This window comes from Choloepus didactylus, chromosome 1 (genome assembly GCF_015220235.1).
Source record: "Choloepus didactylus isolate mChoDid1 chromosome 1, mChoDid1.pri, whole genome shotgun sequence".
NCBI classification, from domain to species: domain Eukaryota; kingdom Metazoa; phylum Chordata; class Mammalia; order Pilosa; family Megalonychidae; genus Choloepus; species Choloepus didactylus.
Genome location: NC_051307.1, coordinates 200381516 through 200400826, shown reverse-complemented (window position 1 = coordinate 200400826; position 19311 = coordinate 200381516). Strand labels below are relative to the sequence as shown.

Genomic DNA, 19311 nt, shown 5'->3' with positions numbered 1-19311 from the left:
TTCCATTGTATGAGCTTCCTCAGAGATGGTTTCTGGCAGATTCTTTTTTTCTTATGAATGGGCCGTACTTTCCTGTTTCTTTGTGTGTTTTGTAATTTTTTTGTTGAAAACTTTCATATTGTTTTTTTTTTTTTTAATCATCATTTTATTGAGATATATTCACATACCACGCAGTCATACAAAACAAATTGTACTTTCGATTGTTTACAGTACCATTACATAGTTGTACATTCATCACCTAAATCAATCCCTGACACCTTCATTAGCACACACACAAAAATAACAAGAATAATAATTAGAGTGAAAAAGAGCAATTGAAGTAAAAAAGAACACTGGGTACCTTTGTCTGTTTGTTTGCTTCCCCTACTTTTCTACACATCCATCCATAAACTAGACAAAGTGGAGTTTGGTCCTTATGGCATTCCCAATCCCACTATCACCCCTCATAAGCTACATTTTTATACAACTGTCTTCGAGATTCATGGGTTCTGGGTTGTAGTTTAATAGTTTCAGGTATCCACCACCAGCTACCCCAATTCTTTAGAACCTAAAAAAGGTTGTCTAAAGTGTGCGTAAGAGTGCCCACCAGAGTGATCTCTCGGCTCGTTTTGGAATCTCTCTGCCACTGAAGCTTATTTCATTTCCTTTCACATCCCCCTTTTGGTCAAGAAGATGTTCTCCATCCCACGATGCCGGGTCTACATTCCTCCCCGGGAGTCATATTCCACGTTGCCAGGGAGATTCACTTCCCTGGGTGTCTGATCCCACGTAGGGGGGAGGGCAGTGATTTCACCTTTCAAGTTGGCTTAGCCATAGAGAGAGGGCCACATCTGAGCAACAAAGAGGCATTCAGGAGGAGACTCTTAGGCACAAATACAGGGAGGCCTAGCCTCTCCTTTGCAGCAACCGTCTTCCCAAGGGTAAAACTTATGGTAGAGGGCTCAACCCATCAAGCCACCAGTCCCCTATGTCTGTGGTCATGTTAGCAACCATGGAGGTGGGGTAGGCGAATACCCCTGCATTCTCCACAGGCTCCTCAAGGGGGCACTACATCTTTTTTTTTTTTTTCCTTGTTTGTCTTTTTTCTTTTTTTTTTTTTTTTAACTTTCCCTTCTTTTTTAAATCAACTGTATGAAAAAAAAAGTTAAAAAGAAAACAAACATACAATAAAAGAACATTTCAAAGAGACCATAACAAGGGAGTAAGAAAAAGACAACTAACCTAAGATAACTGCTTAACTTCCAACATGTTCCTACTTTACCCCCAGAAAGTTACATAATATAGCAACATTTCAGTGAACTTGTTCCTACTACATCCATCAGAAATTAACAGACCATAGTCATTTCTGGGCATCCCCAGAACGTTAAATAGCTTATCTGTTCTTCTTGGATTATTGTTCCCCCTTCCTTAATTGCTCTCTACTGCTAGTTCCCCTACATTCTACATTATAAACCATTTGTTTTACATTTTTCAAAGTTCACATTAGTGGTAGCATATAATATTTCTCTTTTTGTGCCTGGCTTATTTCGCTCAGCATTATGTCTTCAAGGTTCATCCATGTTGTCATATGTTTCACCAGATCGTTCCTTCTTACTGCCGCGTAGTATTCCATCGTGTGTATATACCACATTTTATTTATCCACTCATCTGTTGAAGGACATTTGGGTTGTTTCCATCTCTTGGCAATTGTGAATAATGCTGCTATGAACATTGGCGTGCAGATATCTGTTCGTGTCACTGCTTTCCGATCTTCCGGGTATATACCGAGAAGTGCAATCGCTGGATCGAATGGTAGCTCTATATCTAGTTTTCTAAGGAACTGCCAGACTGACTTCCAGAGTGGCTGAACCATTATACAGTCCCACCAACAATGAATAAGAGTTCCAATTTCTCCACATCCCCTCCAGCATTTGTAGTTTCCTGTTTGTTTAATGGCAGCCATTCTAACCGGTGTTAGATGGTATCTCATTGTGGTCTTAATTTGCATCTCTCTAATAGCTAGTGAAGCTGAACATTTTTTCATGTGTTTCTTGGCCATTTGTATTTCCTCTTCAGAAAACTGTCTTTTCATATCTTTTGCCCATTTTATAATTGGGCTGTCTGTACTATTGTCATTGAGTTGTAGGATTTCTTTGTATATGCAAGATATCAGTCTTTTGTCAGATACATGGTTTCCAAAAATTTTTTCCCATTGAGTTGGCTGCCTCTTTACCTTTTTGAGAAATTCCTTTGAGGTGCAGAAACTTCTAAGCTTGAGGAGTTCCCATTTATCTATTTTCTCTTTTGTTGCTTGTGCTTTGGGTGTAAAGTCTAGGAAGTGGCCTCCTGATACAAGGTCTTGAAGATGTTTTCCTACATTATCTTCTAGGAGTTTTATGGTACTTTCTTTTATATTGAGATCTTTGGTCCATTTTGAGTTAATTTTTGTGTAGGGGGTGAGGTAGGGGTCCTCTTTCATTCTTTTGGATATGGATATCCAACTCTCCCAGCCCCATTTGTTGAAAAGACCATTATGGCTCAGTTCGGTGACTTTGGGGGCCTTATCAAAGATCAGTCGGCCATAGATCTGAGGGTCTATCTCTGAATTCTCAATTCGATTCCATTGATCTATATGTCTATCTTTGTGCCAGTACCATGCTGTTTTGGCAACTGTGGCTTTATAATAAGCTTCAAAGTCAGGGAGTGTAAGTCCTCCCACTTGGTTTTTCTTTTTTAGAGTGTCTTTAGCAATTCGAGGCATCTTCCCTTTCCAAATAAATTTGATAACTAGCTTTTCCAAGTCTGCAAAGTAGGTTGTTGGAATTTTGATTGGGATTGCATTGAATCTGTAGATGAGTTTGGGTAGAATTGACATCTTAATGACATTTAGCCTTCCTATCCATGAACATGGAATATTTTTCCATCTTTTAAGGTCCCCTTCTATTTCTTTTAGTAGAGTTATGTAGTTTTCTTTGTGTAGGTCTTTTACATCTTTGGTTAAGTTTATTCCTAGGTACTTGATTTTTTTAGTTGCTATTGAAAATGGTATCTTTTTCTTGAGTGTCTCTTCAGTTTGTTCATTTCTAGCATATAGAAACATTACTGACTTCTGTGCATTAATCTTGTATCCCGCTACTTTGCTAAATTTGTTTATTAGCTCTAGTAGGTGTATCGTTGATTTCTCAGGGTTTTCTAGATATAAGATCATATCATCTGCAAACAATGACAGTTTTACTTCTTCTTTTCCAATTTGGATGCCTTTTATTTCTTTGTCTTGCCGGATTGCCCTGGCTAGCACTTCCAGCACAATGTTGAATAACAGTGGTGACAGCGGGCATCCTTGTCTTGTTCCTGATCTTAGAGGGAAGGCTTTCAGTCTCTCACCATTGAGTACTATGCTGGCTGTGGGTTTTTCATATATGCTCTTTATCATGTTGAGGAAGTTTCCTTCAATTCCTACCTTTTGAAGTGTTTTTATCAAAAACGGATGTTGGATTTTGTCAAATGCTTTTTCAGCATCTATTGAGATGATCAATTGATTTTTCCCTTTCGAGTTTTTAATGTGTTGTAATACATTGATTGTTTTTCTTATGTTGAACCATCCTTGCATGCCTGGAATGAACCCCACTTGGTCATGGTGTATGATTTTTTTAATGTGTCTTTGGATTCGATTTGCAAGTATTTTGTTGAGGATTTTTGCATCTATATTCATTAGGGAGATTGGCCGGTAGTTTTCCTTTTTTGTAGCATCTTTGCCTGGTTTTGGTATTAGATTGATGTTAGCTTCATAAAATGAGTTAGGTAGTGTTCCATTTTTTTCAATGTTTTGAAAGAGTTTGAGTAAGATTGGTGTCAGTTCTTTCTGGAAAGTTTGGTAGAATTCCCCTGTGAAGCCATCTGGCCCTGGGCATTTATTTGTGGGAAGATTTTTGATGACTGATTGGATCTCTTTGCTTGTGATGGGTTGGTTGAGGTCTTCTATTTCTTCTCTGGTCAGTCTAGGTTGTTCATATGTTTCCAGGAAATTGTCCATTTCTTCTACATTATCCAGTTTGTTGCCATACAGTTGTTCATAATATCCTCTTATAATTTTTTTAATTTCTTCAGGATCTGCAGTTATGTCACCTTCTTCATTCATTATTTTGTTTATATGGGTCTTCTCTCTTTTTGATTTTGTCAGTCTAGCTAGGGGCTTGTCAATCTTGTTGATCTTCTCAAAGAACCAACTTTTGGTGATATTTATCCTTTCTATTGTTTTTTTGTTCTCTATGTCATTTATTTCTGCTTTTCATATTGTTTTATGTATTATGTTCTTTTAACTCTGGAAAACTAGTTCACCCACTCCTCTGGGATTACTAGGTGTTTGTGGTTGTTACTGAGGGCTGGAGCTGCCAATCTGTGACTTTTCCAAAGTATTTTTGCTTCCAAATGGGGTATGAAAAAAGGAAAGAGGAAGGGGGAAAAGAAAGGTTCTGCTTTTTTGAAACTCCTCTGCCACTTTTATCTAATGGTGTTGGAACAATGGATGCCCTCAGAGTTAGCCCCCCAGTTATCTGAAGTAATTGATTCAAAGCAGTTCTCCAACTTCTGGGATTGCTAGGTTTAGTTGTAGTTGAGGGCTGGAACTATAAATTTGTGACTTTCCCAAACTTTTTGCTCCAAAACCCATGGAATAGAAAAAAAAAGGTTGGGGTGGGGGGAGATTGGTACTGCCCACTTTTTGCCTGGAACAATGGCTACTCTAGGAGGGTGGACAGTTATCTGAAGTAGAGCCAAAGCAGTGATCACCATCAGACTATACTTTCCCAGATTTTGGAGGACAAGGTCCTTTTAGATCACCCTGGCACCAGCAGGCTACACCAGGAACCCAAACTGCAGTGCCTGCCACACAGTTGCAGGTGAAGGAGGTAGCTGCTGTGAGGACAGTGATCTTTACTGATATTTACCAGCCTCTTCTTCCAGCTCTTCCCTAGCTGCTGCAGTGTTCCACTAGACTCCAGAGTTTCAAAATAGTTGATTCAGACAGTTGCTGCCAGTTCAGTAGTTGTTTTGGTGGAGGGACAGATTCCTGGAACGTCCTACTCTGTCATCTTCCCACAATCCTTCTACTCTTTTCTCCCACAACATGAAGTGACATTTATTGTCTAGGGAAGGGGTAAGTGGAACAGGCGAGGAAAGACTCTTGAAGACTGACATTTTTAAAAATGGAGATGTGCAGAAAGACTTCATATTTCCTCCGTGATTTCTTGTAACTCCAGGATCACAAGAACCCAGGTATCCTATGCTGTTGCTTACTTTTAGCTATTGCAGAACTGTAAGCTCCTCATTGGCAAGATTGTGTCATCTTTTTAATTGATTCTCACATACCCTGTTGGTGCCACATACGTGCTAGATGGTGAGGAGTGAATTTTTTTTTTCAGAACAGATCATTCATTCATGCTAATAGAAAACATTTGAAAATGACTCTGACAAATTCAGTGATCAGTTCACCCAATAAATATAAGAATGCTGAGTCTTCTAAATACTGTGTAGATAAAAATATAAAGAATCATTCATTGAACATGCTATTTTTAAGTGCCTACCATGTATCAGTCATTACCTGAGCACTAAAAGTTGTCCTTGTCCTCAAGCAACTTCTAATCTAGTTAGGGTGATAGGTAAATACATATAAGATAAAATTAATTGTTATAAGTGACTTGAGAAGAATGGATAATAGTGCTTTAGAGGGGAGGGTTTGAATAATGGAAAATTTTTTGGAGGAGGTGGCATTTGAACTGGGCCTTGAAACTTAGGGTGCCTAACAATGCAGCGGGGAGGTCTTCCAGGCAAAGAGATTAATGTAAGCAAAGGTATGAAGCCTAAATAGCTCCCATGAAGTAAAGGAAAAATGACTTGTGTTTATGGGTTACTTTCTTAAGAATCATTCAATTACAAAGAAGAGAAACACACTCAAATTTATAAAAATAGTATTTATTGACAAGATGTAGAAGAACCTCAAGGAATCCAATTGCAGGAAGTATAGCCAGGCATTGGTGTGTATCTCTCTTGGGCCCTCTGCTTCTTCCTGCACATATAATCCATTCTTTTCCCTTCTGGGAACTGTATTCCTCTGCCATCTCTTACTTTTTGCTTCCTTCAATTCTAGTCTTAACAGGACAGGGTGCTGCCATAGATTGGTCCCTGGGCCCAGCTTTATGCTACCTTGCATCTCAGAGACTGCCTATTATAGCCTACCAAATAGAGTGACCTGAGGTCTACTTTGGGAAGACTCACGTGTTCTCAGTAGCTAAGATGAACTGGAAGACAGAGGAAGGCAGAAAATCCTGTTATGACAGTTTGAGATAGTGGCAGAAGAAAAACTAAGAACATGATAGGGGAAATATCTGAGAGGTGAAATCAGCTGGACTTGAAAACTGATTGGATGTGGAAGATGTGAGAAAGAGATGAGTTAAGGTGATACTGTGATTTTGGGCCTAGGTTTCCCAACTGGTGGTAGTGCAAACAATGGCAAGAGCCAACAAAAGGGAGAGTTTTTCAGAGGAGTTAATGAGTTCTGTTTCAGACATTCTTATTCAAAACTATGGGGACCTTTGGGTGGTGGTCTCTAGCAATTGGCTGGTATACACCCTTGAGGCAAAGGAGGAGGGTCATAGTGAGAGATACCATCTGGGAAGGAGACAGCAGTCTCTGCTTTTGCATGGGTCCAGTGTTTTCATTGGATTACATTTATTTTATACTGATTGTGACATTATATATCTTCTTCATGGCAGTGAAACTTTTATAAGTGTTTATGTTATGTTGCTTACTGAAAGATCCCATGCTTGTTGAAAAATATCCCTGGTGGTCTGGGGCCAGTTGTACCAAGTAACACATTTGATAAGAATTTCTTTCAACTTGCATAGGGTTATTGCTAAGTTGTGAAAGTGATTATTCCAAGTGAATGGTAGGCCTGTGGGTAGATGAGAAGGAAAAGTTCATGTTGTATATATGCTTCCGCAATCCAAAAAAAAAAAAAAAGAGAGAGAGAGAAAGAGAAACTAAAGAGCAATGACAATGAACTGCAATATATGAACATTACCAAACTTGCATAGGCTTTTTCCCACTTTTTATTTTTTCAACTTTTTATTTTGAAATGATTTCAGACTTACAGGATACTTGGGAAAATAATACAAAACCCTTATGGAAAACTCCGATACCCCGCCCCCTAGATACCCAGATCCACCAGTTTTAACATGTTGCCACCTTTGCCCTACCTATTTTATCTATCTATCTATCTATCTTCTGACCATTTGAGAGCAAGTTGTACACATCCTACTCTTTGAACACATATACTTTCATGTACATTTCCTGCGAACTAGGATACTTACTTATGTGATCACCTTAAGTGCAGTTATCAAGTTCAAGAAACGTAACACTGATACAAAAATCACATTCCACTTTGCTTATTTTCCTATTATGTCCTTTTGAGCCTTTTCTCCTCCATTCTTAGATCCCATCCAGGATCATATATTGCATTTCATTGTCATTGCTCTTTAGTTTCTCTTTCTCTCTCTCTTTTTTTTTTTTTTTTTGGATTGCGGAAGCATATATACAACATGAACTTTCCCTTCTCATCTACCCACAGGCCTACCATTCACTTGGAATAATCACTTTCACAACTTAGCAATACCCTCACCACCATCCATTACTACAACTTTCCCTTCACCCCAAGCAGACACTCTATACTAATTTTGCATTTCCTTCCCATTGCCCATGCCCCCCACACCCATTTAACTGTACTTTACTGTCTGTCTCTATGAGCATGTTTTCTGATATTTTCTTTGTGGTTACCGTGGGGCTTAAATTTAACAACCTAAATCCATAACAATCTCATTTGGTTTGATATGAGCTTACGTTCAGCAGCATATATAAACTGTGTTCCTGTACCCCCCCTGCCCTCACATTTATTCATTCTTGTCACATATTTATACATAATTAGTACAAAACCGTTGATTCATCATTATATTTTATCTATTTGCTGTTCAGATCTCTAGAAAGTAAAAAGTAAAGTTACAAATTAAAAATACAGTGCTACTGGTATTTATATTTCCCTGTGTCATTATCTTTACTAGAGATCTTTATTTCCTTTTGTGGCTTCACATATTTATCTTGTGTCCTTTCCTTTCAACCTACAGAACTTCCTTTAGCATTTCTTGTAGGGCCAGTCTAGTGGTGATGAATTCTGTCAGCTTTTATTTATCTGGAGTCTTAATTCCTCCCATTTTTGAAAGACAGTTTTGCCAGATGCAGAATTCTTGGTTGGCATATTTTGCTTTCAGAACTTTAAATATGTCTTCCCATTGCTTTCTTGCCTCCGTGGTTTCTGATGAGAAATCAGAGCATGATCTTGTTGAAGACCGTTGGACATTACACAATTGCTTCTCTCTTGTGGCTTTCACAATTCTCTCTTTATCTTTGGCATTTGACAGTTTGATTATATATAATGTGATATGATTTGGGTCTATTTGGGTTTACACTGTTTGGAGTTCCTTGAGCATCTTGGATGTGTATATTCATATTAAATTTGGGAAGTTTTCAGCCACTATTTCTTTGATTGTTCCTTTCTCTGTTCTCCTGGGATTCACACAATGTGTAGATTATTATGCATGAAGACGTCCCACAGGTTCGTCAAGCTCTTAACTTTTCTACTTTGTTTCCTCTTTCTGTTCCTTAGACCTGATGCTTTCCATTGTCTTATCTTCACATTCACTGATTTTTTCTTCTAACACATCCAATTTGATATTGAACCCCTTTGTCTAGGGAATTTTTTACTTTTATTACTGTAATCTTCAGCTATACTTAGGTTCTTTTCATAATTTCCACCTCTTTATTGGTATTCTCTTTGTGTTTATCTTTCACTTTCCTGATTTCCTTTAGTTCTTTGTTCATGTTTCCCTTTAGCTCTTTGAGCATATTTAGGATGACATTTTTAAGAGTCTGTGTCTGATATGTCCCAGGTCTGATCCTTCTCATTGATGGTTTCTAATGTTTTAATCACCTCCTTTGTCTGGGCCATCACTTCCTGTTTCTTTGTATGTTTTGTAATCTTTTCTTGAAATCTGGACATTTTGATATTTTAGTGTGTTATTGCTGGAATTTAGACACTGAGGCATCTGTTCCTTAAGTGTGTATCCAGCTAGTTTTATGAAAGAGCTTTCCTCAAATGCCAGGAGCCAGCAAAAATAGAGGAAAAAAATAAAGCACCTTTCCCAGTCTTTGAAGGTTGACATGTGCAAGTGCTGTCTTTCAGAGCTTATCGATAAAATGTTTTTAGAGAATAGCTCCAGGCCAAAGCATAGAGCTCCCCTGGTCCTTTCTGCACATGTGCCTTACCTTCGGCATGTACATTTGGCCCTAAGAATTCTCCCATTTACACAGATACACATGTCCCCTCTTCTCTAGGAAACACTTTCCTCAGGTCCTGGGTACTGCACTGTATATCTTACAGCCAGCAGTCCCTTGTCCCAGCAGCACATGGTGACTGCTCTCCTAAAATGTTCTAACACAGGACTCAGTGAGCAACCTTCTACACACAGGCCAAGTTCCAGGATGGTGAGTTCCTCTGGCCACCAGCAGAAGATGCAGCCAGACATACATGCTCCCAATATAGACACAAGGGTCACTCTATTCTCTCAGGAACTAGGACCAGATGTCTGCACTGAGTGCAGCTTACTCCATGACGCTTCAGTGAGGGGATGGGAAAGGGGCCAGCCAGGGCGCCAGGTGATCCTACCACTTTTAAGTGGCCTTTTCCTTGATGCAGCCAGGGCCCTATTACTGTAATCCTTTAACTGTTTTTCAAGCCTTGAGAAAAGTGTGTCTACCTGTTCTTTCTGGTTGCTTAAAGATTCTGGGGATGGATCAAACCCTGAAGCTTCTCACTCTACCATTTGGATCCATTCCCACATTTTAACAAGAAAAAATTATTCAATATTTGACTAAAAATACAAATGGTTCAACAATTGAAAAATAGAAAAACCTATACATTAGAAACCCTTCTACCCAAACAAGGTACTCACAAGTCATGACAACAGCTCACTTTTTCCTGTTCCTCCCCTCTAAATACAATTAAATAATTCAGCAGACGGCCATAAAAAGACTCTGAAAGGTGAAAAGAAAGTGGACCTAAGGGCTTGAGGTATGACAGTACATTGAATTCCCTGAGCTTTTATCTCCTCTATATCCCAGACTGGGCACCAAAGACGCCTGCAATTCTGAATTGCCAACAAACATAGACAAGAAAGAAAGAAAATCTTGCAGTCTCTGGCCAATGGACCAGGAAAGGGGAAGCCCAGCAAAGACCTAGAGGGGCGCTATATTGCCCACACCCAGCAGCAGCAGTAGAGCCTATGAAATTTTACCCATTGCCCACTCCATACCTGGAAGCAATAGTGGACCTAGTAGACCCACACTGGCAGCAAACATGGGGAGACTCATTCTCTGCCCCCACTAGGTGACAGCAGCAGCCCACACAAGTAGTACCTCCAGGTCCAGGCCTGGTGTCTCCTGGCCCTCTACCCTGTGGCAGAATGAGATCTATATCCTGCATTTCCTGGCATCCCCCCACCAGCAGCAGAAGCAACCCAAGAAAAATTCCCTGGCAGCACTTACTGAGATCAAATGGGAAGTCCACCAGCACCAGGTAGCCAGAGAACAGACCAGGGGGAATACTGTCCATCCCGTGGGCCTAGAATCTCTCAGCCCACATTTAGTGACACTGGGTGGCCCAAGGAAGTGCCTTCAGCTCCTGCAGGCAGCATCAGCCCAAACTGAGCAAGAGCAGCCAGAGGAATGCAACAGACCGGAATTGTGTTGCATGGGCTCTGAAAACTAAATTGTCATTGGAAGCACAGCCCACAAATGTAGGCCAGAACCTACATACTAAACTAAAACAGGGTGATTGCCTTCTATTATGAAATTTAAATAGAATCAAGGGTCTCCTAATCTAATATAAAAAACTTCAAGGATACCATTTAAAATGTCTTTTACCAAGAATCAGGAAAATCACAACTGGAATGGCAAAACACAACTGATGCCAATACCTAGAATGAATCATGTTGGAGTTGTGCAACAAGGAGTTTAAAGCAGCCAACATAAAATTGTTTCAATAAGCAGTTATGAATTCTCTTGAAACAAATGAAAAAATTGAAAATCTCAGCATAGAAATAGTTATAAAAAAGAACCAAATGGAAACTATAGATATGAAAAATATAATTTAAAAAATTGTGGGGTGGGCTCAGTGGTAGACTGGATATGACAGAGGACAGAATTAGTGAACTTGAAGACATATCTATGGAATTTATTGACTGAACACAGGGAAGTTAGACTAGGTAGGGGGAAAAAAAAAAGAACAGATTCCCAGAGACTTGTGGGAGAATAACAAAATATCTAACGTTTATATAATCAGAATTCCAGAAGAAGAAATATAGGGTTGAACAGCTATTCAAAGAAATAACTGAAACTTCCAAATTTGACAAAAGATATAAACCTAGAGATTCCAGAAATTGAGCCAACTCCAAATAGGATAAACCCAAAGAAATCTATGTCAAACACATCATAATTAAACTTTGAAAAGAAAACACATGCAAAAAATCTTACAAGCATGCGGAGAGAAATGATGTATTACCTATAGTAGGGGAACAGCAATTCAATGCCAGCAGATTTCTTATCAGAAGCCATGGAGTGTAGAAGAAGTGGCACATTTTTCAAGTGCTAAAAGAAAAGACTGTCAACTGGTTTCTGGTGAAACTGTTCCTTCAAAAACAAAGGAAATACACATTCTTTGACAAAGGAAAATAAGAGAATTTGTTGTTAGCAGTCCTTTCTTCAAAGAATGGCTAAAAGAAACTCTCCAAAATGATAACATATGATAACAGAAGAAGGCTTAGAATTTCAGAAATGAAAGAAGAATGGAATGGGTAGAAGTAGGGGGCAATATAACATACTATCTTTTTCCTCATGAGTTTCTCAAATCATGTTTGATGATTGAAACAAAAATTATAACACTATCTGATGCTGTGTTCAAAGTATGAAGAGGACATATTTAAGACATTCCTTTTTTTAAAATTCATTTTTATTGAAATATATTCACATACCATGCTGTCATACAAAGCGTACATTCAGTTGTTCACAGTACTGTTATATAGTTGTGTGTCCATCACCAAAATTAATTTTTGAACATTTTCATTACCACACACACAAAAATAATAAGAATAAAAATTAAAGTGAAAAAGAACACTGGGTGCCTTTTTTTTTGGCCCCATTTTTCTACTCATTCATCCGTACACTGGACAAAGGGGAGTGTGGTCCCAATCACATTGTCACCCCTAATAAGCTACATTCTTATACAATCGTCTTCAAGATTCATGGGTTCTGGGTTGTAGTTTGATAGTTTCATATATTTACTGCTAGCTAATCTATTCATTAGAACCTAAAAAGGTTGTCTATATTGTGCATAATAGTGTCCACCAGAGTGAACTCTCAGCTCCTTTTGGAATCTCTCAGCCCAGTGATATTTAATTTCCTTTCATATCCCCCTTTTGGTCAAGAAGATGTGCTCCATCCCACAATGCCAGGTCTAGATTCCTCCCCGGGAGTCATATTCCATGTTGCCAGGGAGATTCACTCCCCTGGGTAAGACATTCTATTTTAAAAGTGGTACAGGGGAAAGGATCCTAAAAGGAAGTAAAGTTTTAGTACTTCATTTGAAATGGTAAAATGTGAACACTGGTTGACTGTTATAAATTACATAGGTATATTGTAATACCTAGAAAACTATACAAAGCAATGTATTTAAAAACACTATAAAATTCCAAATGGAATTCTACAAATTGTTCAAGTAACCCACAAGAAAACAAGAAAAGAGAAACAGAAGAATGAGAAATAGAGAAAACAGTGACCAAAAAATTAAAAGGCAGACTTAAACCCTAACATTCCGAAAATTACTTTAAATGTAAATGGTCTAAATAGTGCAATTATAAGACAGAGGTTGGAGAAATAGATTTTTAAAACATGACCCAGGTAAACGTTATCTACAAGAAACATAAGAACATAGGTAGGTTGAAAGGAGGGCAGGAAAAGATCAATTGACATTAATTTGGGGAAAAAGCAGGAGTTGCTACATTAATATCAGACAAAGTAGACTTTAGGGCAAAGAATAAGGGAACACTCCACCAAGAAGACATAGTGATCCTAAATATGTAAGCTCCAACCACAACTGAGCTTCAAAATACATGAAACAAATCCCCAATTATTTTGGGGGGTTTCTACACCCCACTCAAAGCAAATGAAAGACCTACTAGACTGAATATTAGTAAAGATATATAAGAATATGACAATACCATCAAACAGCAGGATCCCATTTAGCACTCAACAACAGCAGAGTACACATCCTTTGCAAATGTCCATGGAACTTGCACCAAGATGGGTCCCCCGTCATAAAAGAAATCTCAGTAAATTTAAAAAATTGAAATGATACAGAATATATTCTCTCACCATAATGAAATCAAATTATAAACCAGTAACAGACCACAGGAAAATCTTCAGACATTTGGAAATTAAACAATACACTCCTGAATAACCCATGTTTCTTACTTTCAGAACAAAATCATGTATTCATCTATCATTTCATGCTAATAGAATACAGTGTTACTATAGTTATGCAAGAAGTCAACATTCGGGGAGGCTGTGTGAAGGGTACATAGGATTTCCCAGTACATATCTTTGCAACTTCCTTTGAATCTATAATTATTTCGTAATAAAACATTCTTTAACAAGCCTTCTACCTTCCCCTGTTTGGTGCCCCATCACCCCTATTTTAGTTTCCTAACTGCTAAAACAAACACCATACAATAGGGTGGCTTAACAACAAGAATTTATTAGTTCACAGTTTCAGAGGCTTGCTTCCTCCCTAGGGGGTGGGAAACAGTATCTTCTGGCTGGCTGACAATCTTTGGGGTCCTTGGCTTTTCCATCACATGGCAATGATCCTGGCGGCATCTTCTTTTTTCTTTGCCAGGTTCTGTTGACTTCAGCTTCTGGCTGTTCCCCATGGCTTCTCTCTCTGTGTCTGACTTTTCTCTTTGCTTACAAGAACTTCAGTAATCCCAATTAAATCCTTACCTGATTCAGTTGGGCCACAGTTTAACTGAATAACATCTGAAAAGATCTTATTTACAGTGGTCCAAAACTAAGAACATGTCCAAACTGTGGTACACAATTCAATCCACCATACCCCCGCAAAAAATTAGGTTATCATTGTTGGGTTTCATCATTATCCCTGCAAACAGTTTTTTAAACACATAAGCATGAGTATTTCCAATAGGAATGATTTTCTTCTCCCAATCCCTTTGTGAGACAAGTGGTTTCATGTTATACATATTGTGCTGTTCATTGCTTTTTTCCACCACTTAATAATTAAGGTATTCCATACCACTCATAAAGGAATTTCTCTGTGCTTTATTTTATTTTCTCAGATTCAGGGATTACATTGATGGATATGCCATAATGTTTAGTCAGTTTCCCCTTGATAGATTCTGGGATCATTTCAGTCCTTTGCCTTTAGAAAAACTGCTCCGGTGAAAAACCTTGCATGTTTACCATTTTGCAGGTGTGAATACATCTCCAAGGTAAATTTCTAGAAACTGGATTTCTGGATTAAAGTGTATCTGCACTTGTAATTTTCAAAGGCACTGCAGGCTTCCCTGAATATGCATTGTACCAACTCATAACGTGTCAGCACTGTGTTTCCCCATATTATCCACAACAGTTATTTTGAAACTTCAAGAATTTTGACAATGTGTTAGATTAAAATAGACATCTCAATATGATTTTAATTTTCATTTCTCATTATAGTAGAGATTGGTCATCTTTTTAGATTTTCAAGAGCCATTTCTATTTCTTTTGCTGAAAACTGTGTATAAACTCTTTTGGCCATATTTCTAGTGGATTTTAGACCTTTGTAGGAGTTTACTGATTTGTAGGGGTTATTTATATAATGAGTTCTTTGTCATTTATGTGAGTTTCAACAGGTTTTTTTCCTGTTTATCTTTTGCCTTTTTATTTTTATAATATTGTGTGGTTTTGCATGTGAAGTTGTGTTTTGGTTTTTTTGTTTTGTTTTGATTTATTTTGCCATGTTGAAGTTTTTTTTTAATTTTTCTGTTGTCGAACTTCTCTTTTGTGGCATTTGGATTTTTGTGTCTCACACCAAGGATATAAAACATCATGGTATCTTAATGCTTTCAAGTGGATTGAAACATGGAGTGACTTCTCCACAGTGGTGCTTTGAGCACAGCCTTAGGCAGCAAATTTTATTTCTGGCCCTGGGTAACTGCTGTGTTTCATGGGTCTCCTCGGCCATTTGGGAATCTGGGTCATTGCTAGAACTACAACAAGTTAACCTCACATCCTCCATAAAGTGGTACTTTACAGGGAAAGGAAGTAAGGGGAGAACGTTGAATGATCGTCTGGCTCTTACCCCATCTCTCAGCAAGCTTTATTCCCAGAGATAGTCTCCGGTAGAAAGGGCTTTTGTCCCCAGTATGCTCCAGGAGTTAGTGCTTGGGTGACAGAAACCTGTGATGGTCTCCAGGGAAGGGAGACCAGACCTTAAGGGCTATTTCCTTCCATTGATTGTACAAATCCCACTTAGGTTACTTCTCTACAGGAACAAGTTTCCTGATCTCTGGAATCTAAAACTGTCCTCCTTCACAATGAGGAGAACTTGGGAATCTTCTCTACATTTCAGCAGCACAAGCCTTGTAGATTTTTTTCAGAATGAGATGCTAGCTAGTGGTCTGTCTCTGTTAAGCCTTACATTTTCAAAATGGGTGTGAAAAACATTTGCTTAGCATAATTTGTCTCCCCTTTCGGAATAGCCAAGCTAGAAGAAGGACAGCCTCCTGTAAGTGTGACTGGAAATGACATCACCACTCCTCCAAACAAAGAGCTCCCACCAAGCCCAGAGAAGAAAACAAAGGTAAGTGCCAAAATGGTGGGTTATCTTCTACCGCTATAATTTTTTCAAACTTGGTATCTTCTGCTATTACTTGAATCCTGAATGGAATTTCTTTTTTCTGAGCTGTTATGAGTTCTTCCTCAAACATGGATGTGCTTAGAAAATATCTTATATTCCCATTTTACCATAGTGTACTAACTCAAACCTAAAAATCTCTGCCTTTCATCATATTAATATTGAATATGTGCAGAAATGTTCCCTAAAGGTTATTTCTGCTACCCTACAAACAACAATAAAGGGGGGCAATTGCACAACTACTCTGAAATAGATTCCAAATCTGCATTCATGAAAAGGGAACACACATTTTTAAGGTGGAGCATAGCCAAAGACACTGATTGGTATTTATTGCAAAGTTCAAATGGCACACTTTAATGTGGTCTTAAAACAAAATGCTGATGTTTCCCCATTGAAGCAAAGGTAATAGTAGCTTAATCACCTACAGACAGTTTTCTGTATAGAACTGTTGCAGTTGTCAAAGGATAGCTAATTGTTTAAAGCAGTTACTGAATTTAAATCTTCAGGAGACAAACTGCCGAATTTGTGGCACTGTCATTAAGACACAACTGTCAATCTTATTAACTCTATCCTGATCTCAATCCACTATGTACCAAACTCAGAAGAAAGGAATGCTAATTTTTAGTTGTGTCTATCTTCACTGCTTATAAGTTACTTTGAATTGTGCCATTTATACTTTTTTTTCATTTGTTTTTATTCTTGTCTGTGTGTTTAATGTTGGCCTTTTAAAAATAAAACAAAAAACCAACAAATCAACCTAAAGCCTTTGGCCACCACTCAACCTGCAAAGACTTCAACATCGAAAGCCAAAACACAGCCCACTTCTATCCCTAAGCAGCCAGCTCCCACCACTTTTGGTGGGTCGAATAAAAAACCCATGAGCCTTGCTTCAGGCTTAGTACCAGCTGCCCCATCTAAACGCCCTGCTGCCACCACTGCCAGGCCTTCCACCTTGCCTTCAAGAGACGGGAAGCCAAAGGTAAGTAGTCACCTAAGTACCATGCTTCAAAAAAGTTTTCCCCTCTGAGTGTCAGATAGAAAAGCTCTTACTGATAGACTGTGGAATCTGGCTGGTGGAATTGGGAAGAGGCCAGAGAAGAGGGGGAAGGATGATTTGAAAATCATTTCAGGGTGCAGCCCATTAATTCAGCCTCCACGTTTTGAATCCCTTTTACACTTTTTACCCTTCCCTGCCCTGGTTGGAGGCAATCACTGTACCATCTATTTTGGTTCCTCCTCATTTCTCCCAACTATTTTTTACTATTTCCCTATTTAAATGCTTGTTAACCAGTTTCTTCAACCCCCATACCAATCACTCTGTTGTTGTTTGGTTTGTTTTATTTGCTCTAATTCAGATCTTTGTCTTTCTCTTCAATCATATTGCATAAGTGACTTTACCCATTATTTTTGTGATATAATTAGCTTCTAGCATATCCTGGCAGATTTCAGCATCACGTGATGACTTAATTTGCTTTGGCATTCGGCTGCATCTCCCTGGGCTCCTTGTAAAAGTTTCCAGTTTTCCGTGTCACCCACACACACTTTCTTGCCACAAACCGGTCACCCTTGGAGCAGCATTAGCTTCTCAGGATTCCTCCAGGAGGAGAGGGTGGGTGGAGGCTGTTGCTGCCTTCCTCAACAACGCTCCTAACCTCATCATCTTCTTTTACTTGAGAAGGACCTTTAGCTCAACCTGATGCCACTCTTTAAATTTAGGGTGGGTATACTTTCCTATGTTAGAATGTCTGTCTTTTAATCTTTTAAAAATCTGATGGAACCTAGGAATTCTACTCTAGGTTGAAACTTCAGCCTGGAAATAATAGACTAGGAATGAAAAAACCTCATAAAACTTTCCCTCAGATCCTCACTTACCCAGTTTGCTTCTTTTCTTCATATTTAGAAAGCAATTTATTTGAATAAGAGAGCAAAGGGAAGGTGACAGGAGGCATGTCACAGCTACTACAGGACAGTTCCTCCAGCAACAGATCCTGGGGGAGACAGAAGGAAGCAGGAATGGGATCCAGTGAAATTTCACTATATAATAATAATAATCATGAAGTATACTGAACTAGTTTCCTAAAATACATGAACTCCTTTAATTCTCTCTTTCACCAGCCCGTGATGTAGATGTTAGTATCTTCATTTTAGAGATAGGGAAGCTTAAGCTCAGTTAAACAACCATGCAAAGGCCCAGTCCTTGCAAGTGGCAGGGCCAGTATTTGAACCTGGATCTCACTCTGCTGCTGATGCTCGGGCCTCTCACTCTCTGTGGCTTTTGAGCATGTTGCTTTTGGATAGCATTTTCAGATACAGTTAGTTTATCCTTTTTATGGTAGAAAGATTTCTAAAGGCAAACAAAAGGAAAAACCTATTCAGTAGAAATATGAATACTTCAGTGACTGTAGCAGAGGAGAAAACATAAATTGAGGAACAGGGAGTAATTCTGGTTATGAGGGGAGGCTGACTGATTCTGCCATTCGCTGAGGGCAAGAGCCTCGCATGTCAACGATGTGACTGACATCCTTTAGAGATTTCCATCCCTTGTTTTTTCTGACATATTTTATCAATATTACTCATATTAGCAAAGTAATAAGACCTTACTAGATTATTCTGAATCATATCATATTACTGAAAAGTGGCAGGATACCCCGGAAGAGCATCTGGTCTATTCCTCAAATTTTAGAGCAGTCAGAGACAGAATCCCTGGGCTCTAAATCCTACGATATGCTTCAGGCAGAAGTGGAAGCAAAATCAATTCCCTGGTTCCAACTATAGGGTTTATACCACACTGAGGGCCTTCATTTGTGGAAAAGGTCATTACCCTACATTTCCAGATTAAGATTTTATTTGTCAGCCAGCCCCTTCATTTCTGAGCACCTGCTTAGCTGAAGTTCTACGTAAGCAATATCCTGATCGTCTTCCACCAACAAAGTGCCCTCAGTGTGGCAGTTTCTCTTGGAGTGAAAATGTTGAGTCTGCTGTACCTGGGGTTTGGCCTACTCTCTTGAATAACATGGTCCGTCTGCTTATCCAGGTGGTCTTTTCATCCCCTTTTCCTGTAGAATCCAGGCTAAAATTACTCCTTCCCCTCCTCATTATTAGCAATGTTCTGAGCCATCATGTAAGAGAAACTAGAGTGCCCAGGATGCCATGCGTCTTGCCCTCTGTCTCAGTTCATGGCGTGTGTCGATGCTCCCCGTTCTGTCTGTCAAGTTTGCACCATCCACCTGGCCCTTCACATTGTCTCGGTGCTGGCAGAG

General features: G+C 38.9%; 1 protein-coding gene across 1 annotated transcript in view; it reads left to right on the top strand.

Annotated features, from left to right (window-relative positions):
- Nucleotides 1-19311, top strand: part of LOC119544462 — a 264085-nt gene that overhangs the window by 226120 nt on the left and 18654 nt on the right. Inside the window, 2 exon segments of the mRNA XM_037849967.1 lie at nt 15870-15997; nt 16815-17030. Of these exon segments, the coding sequence (XP_037705895.1) occupies nt 15870-15997; nt 16815-17030 (344 nt within the window).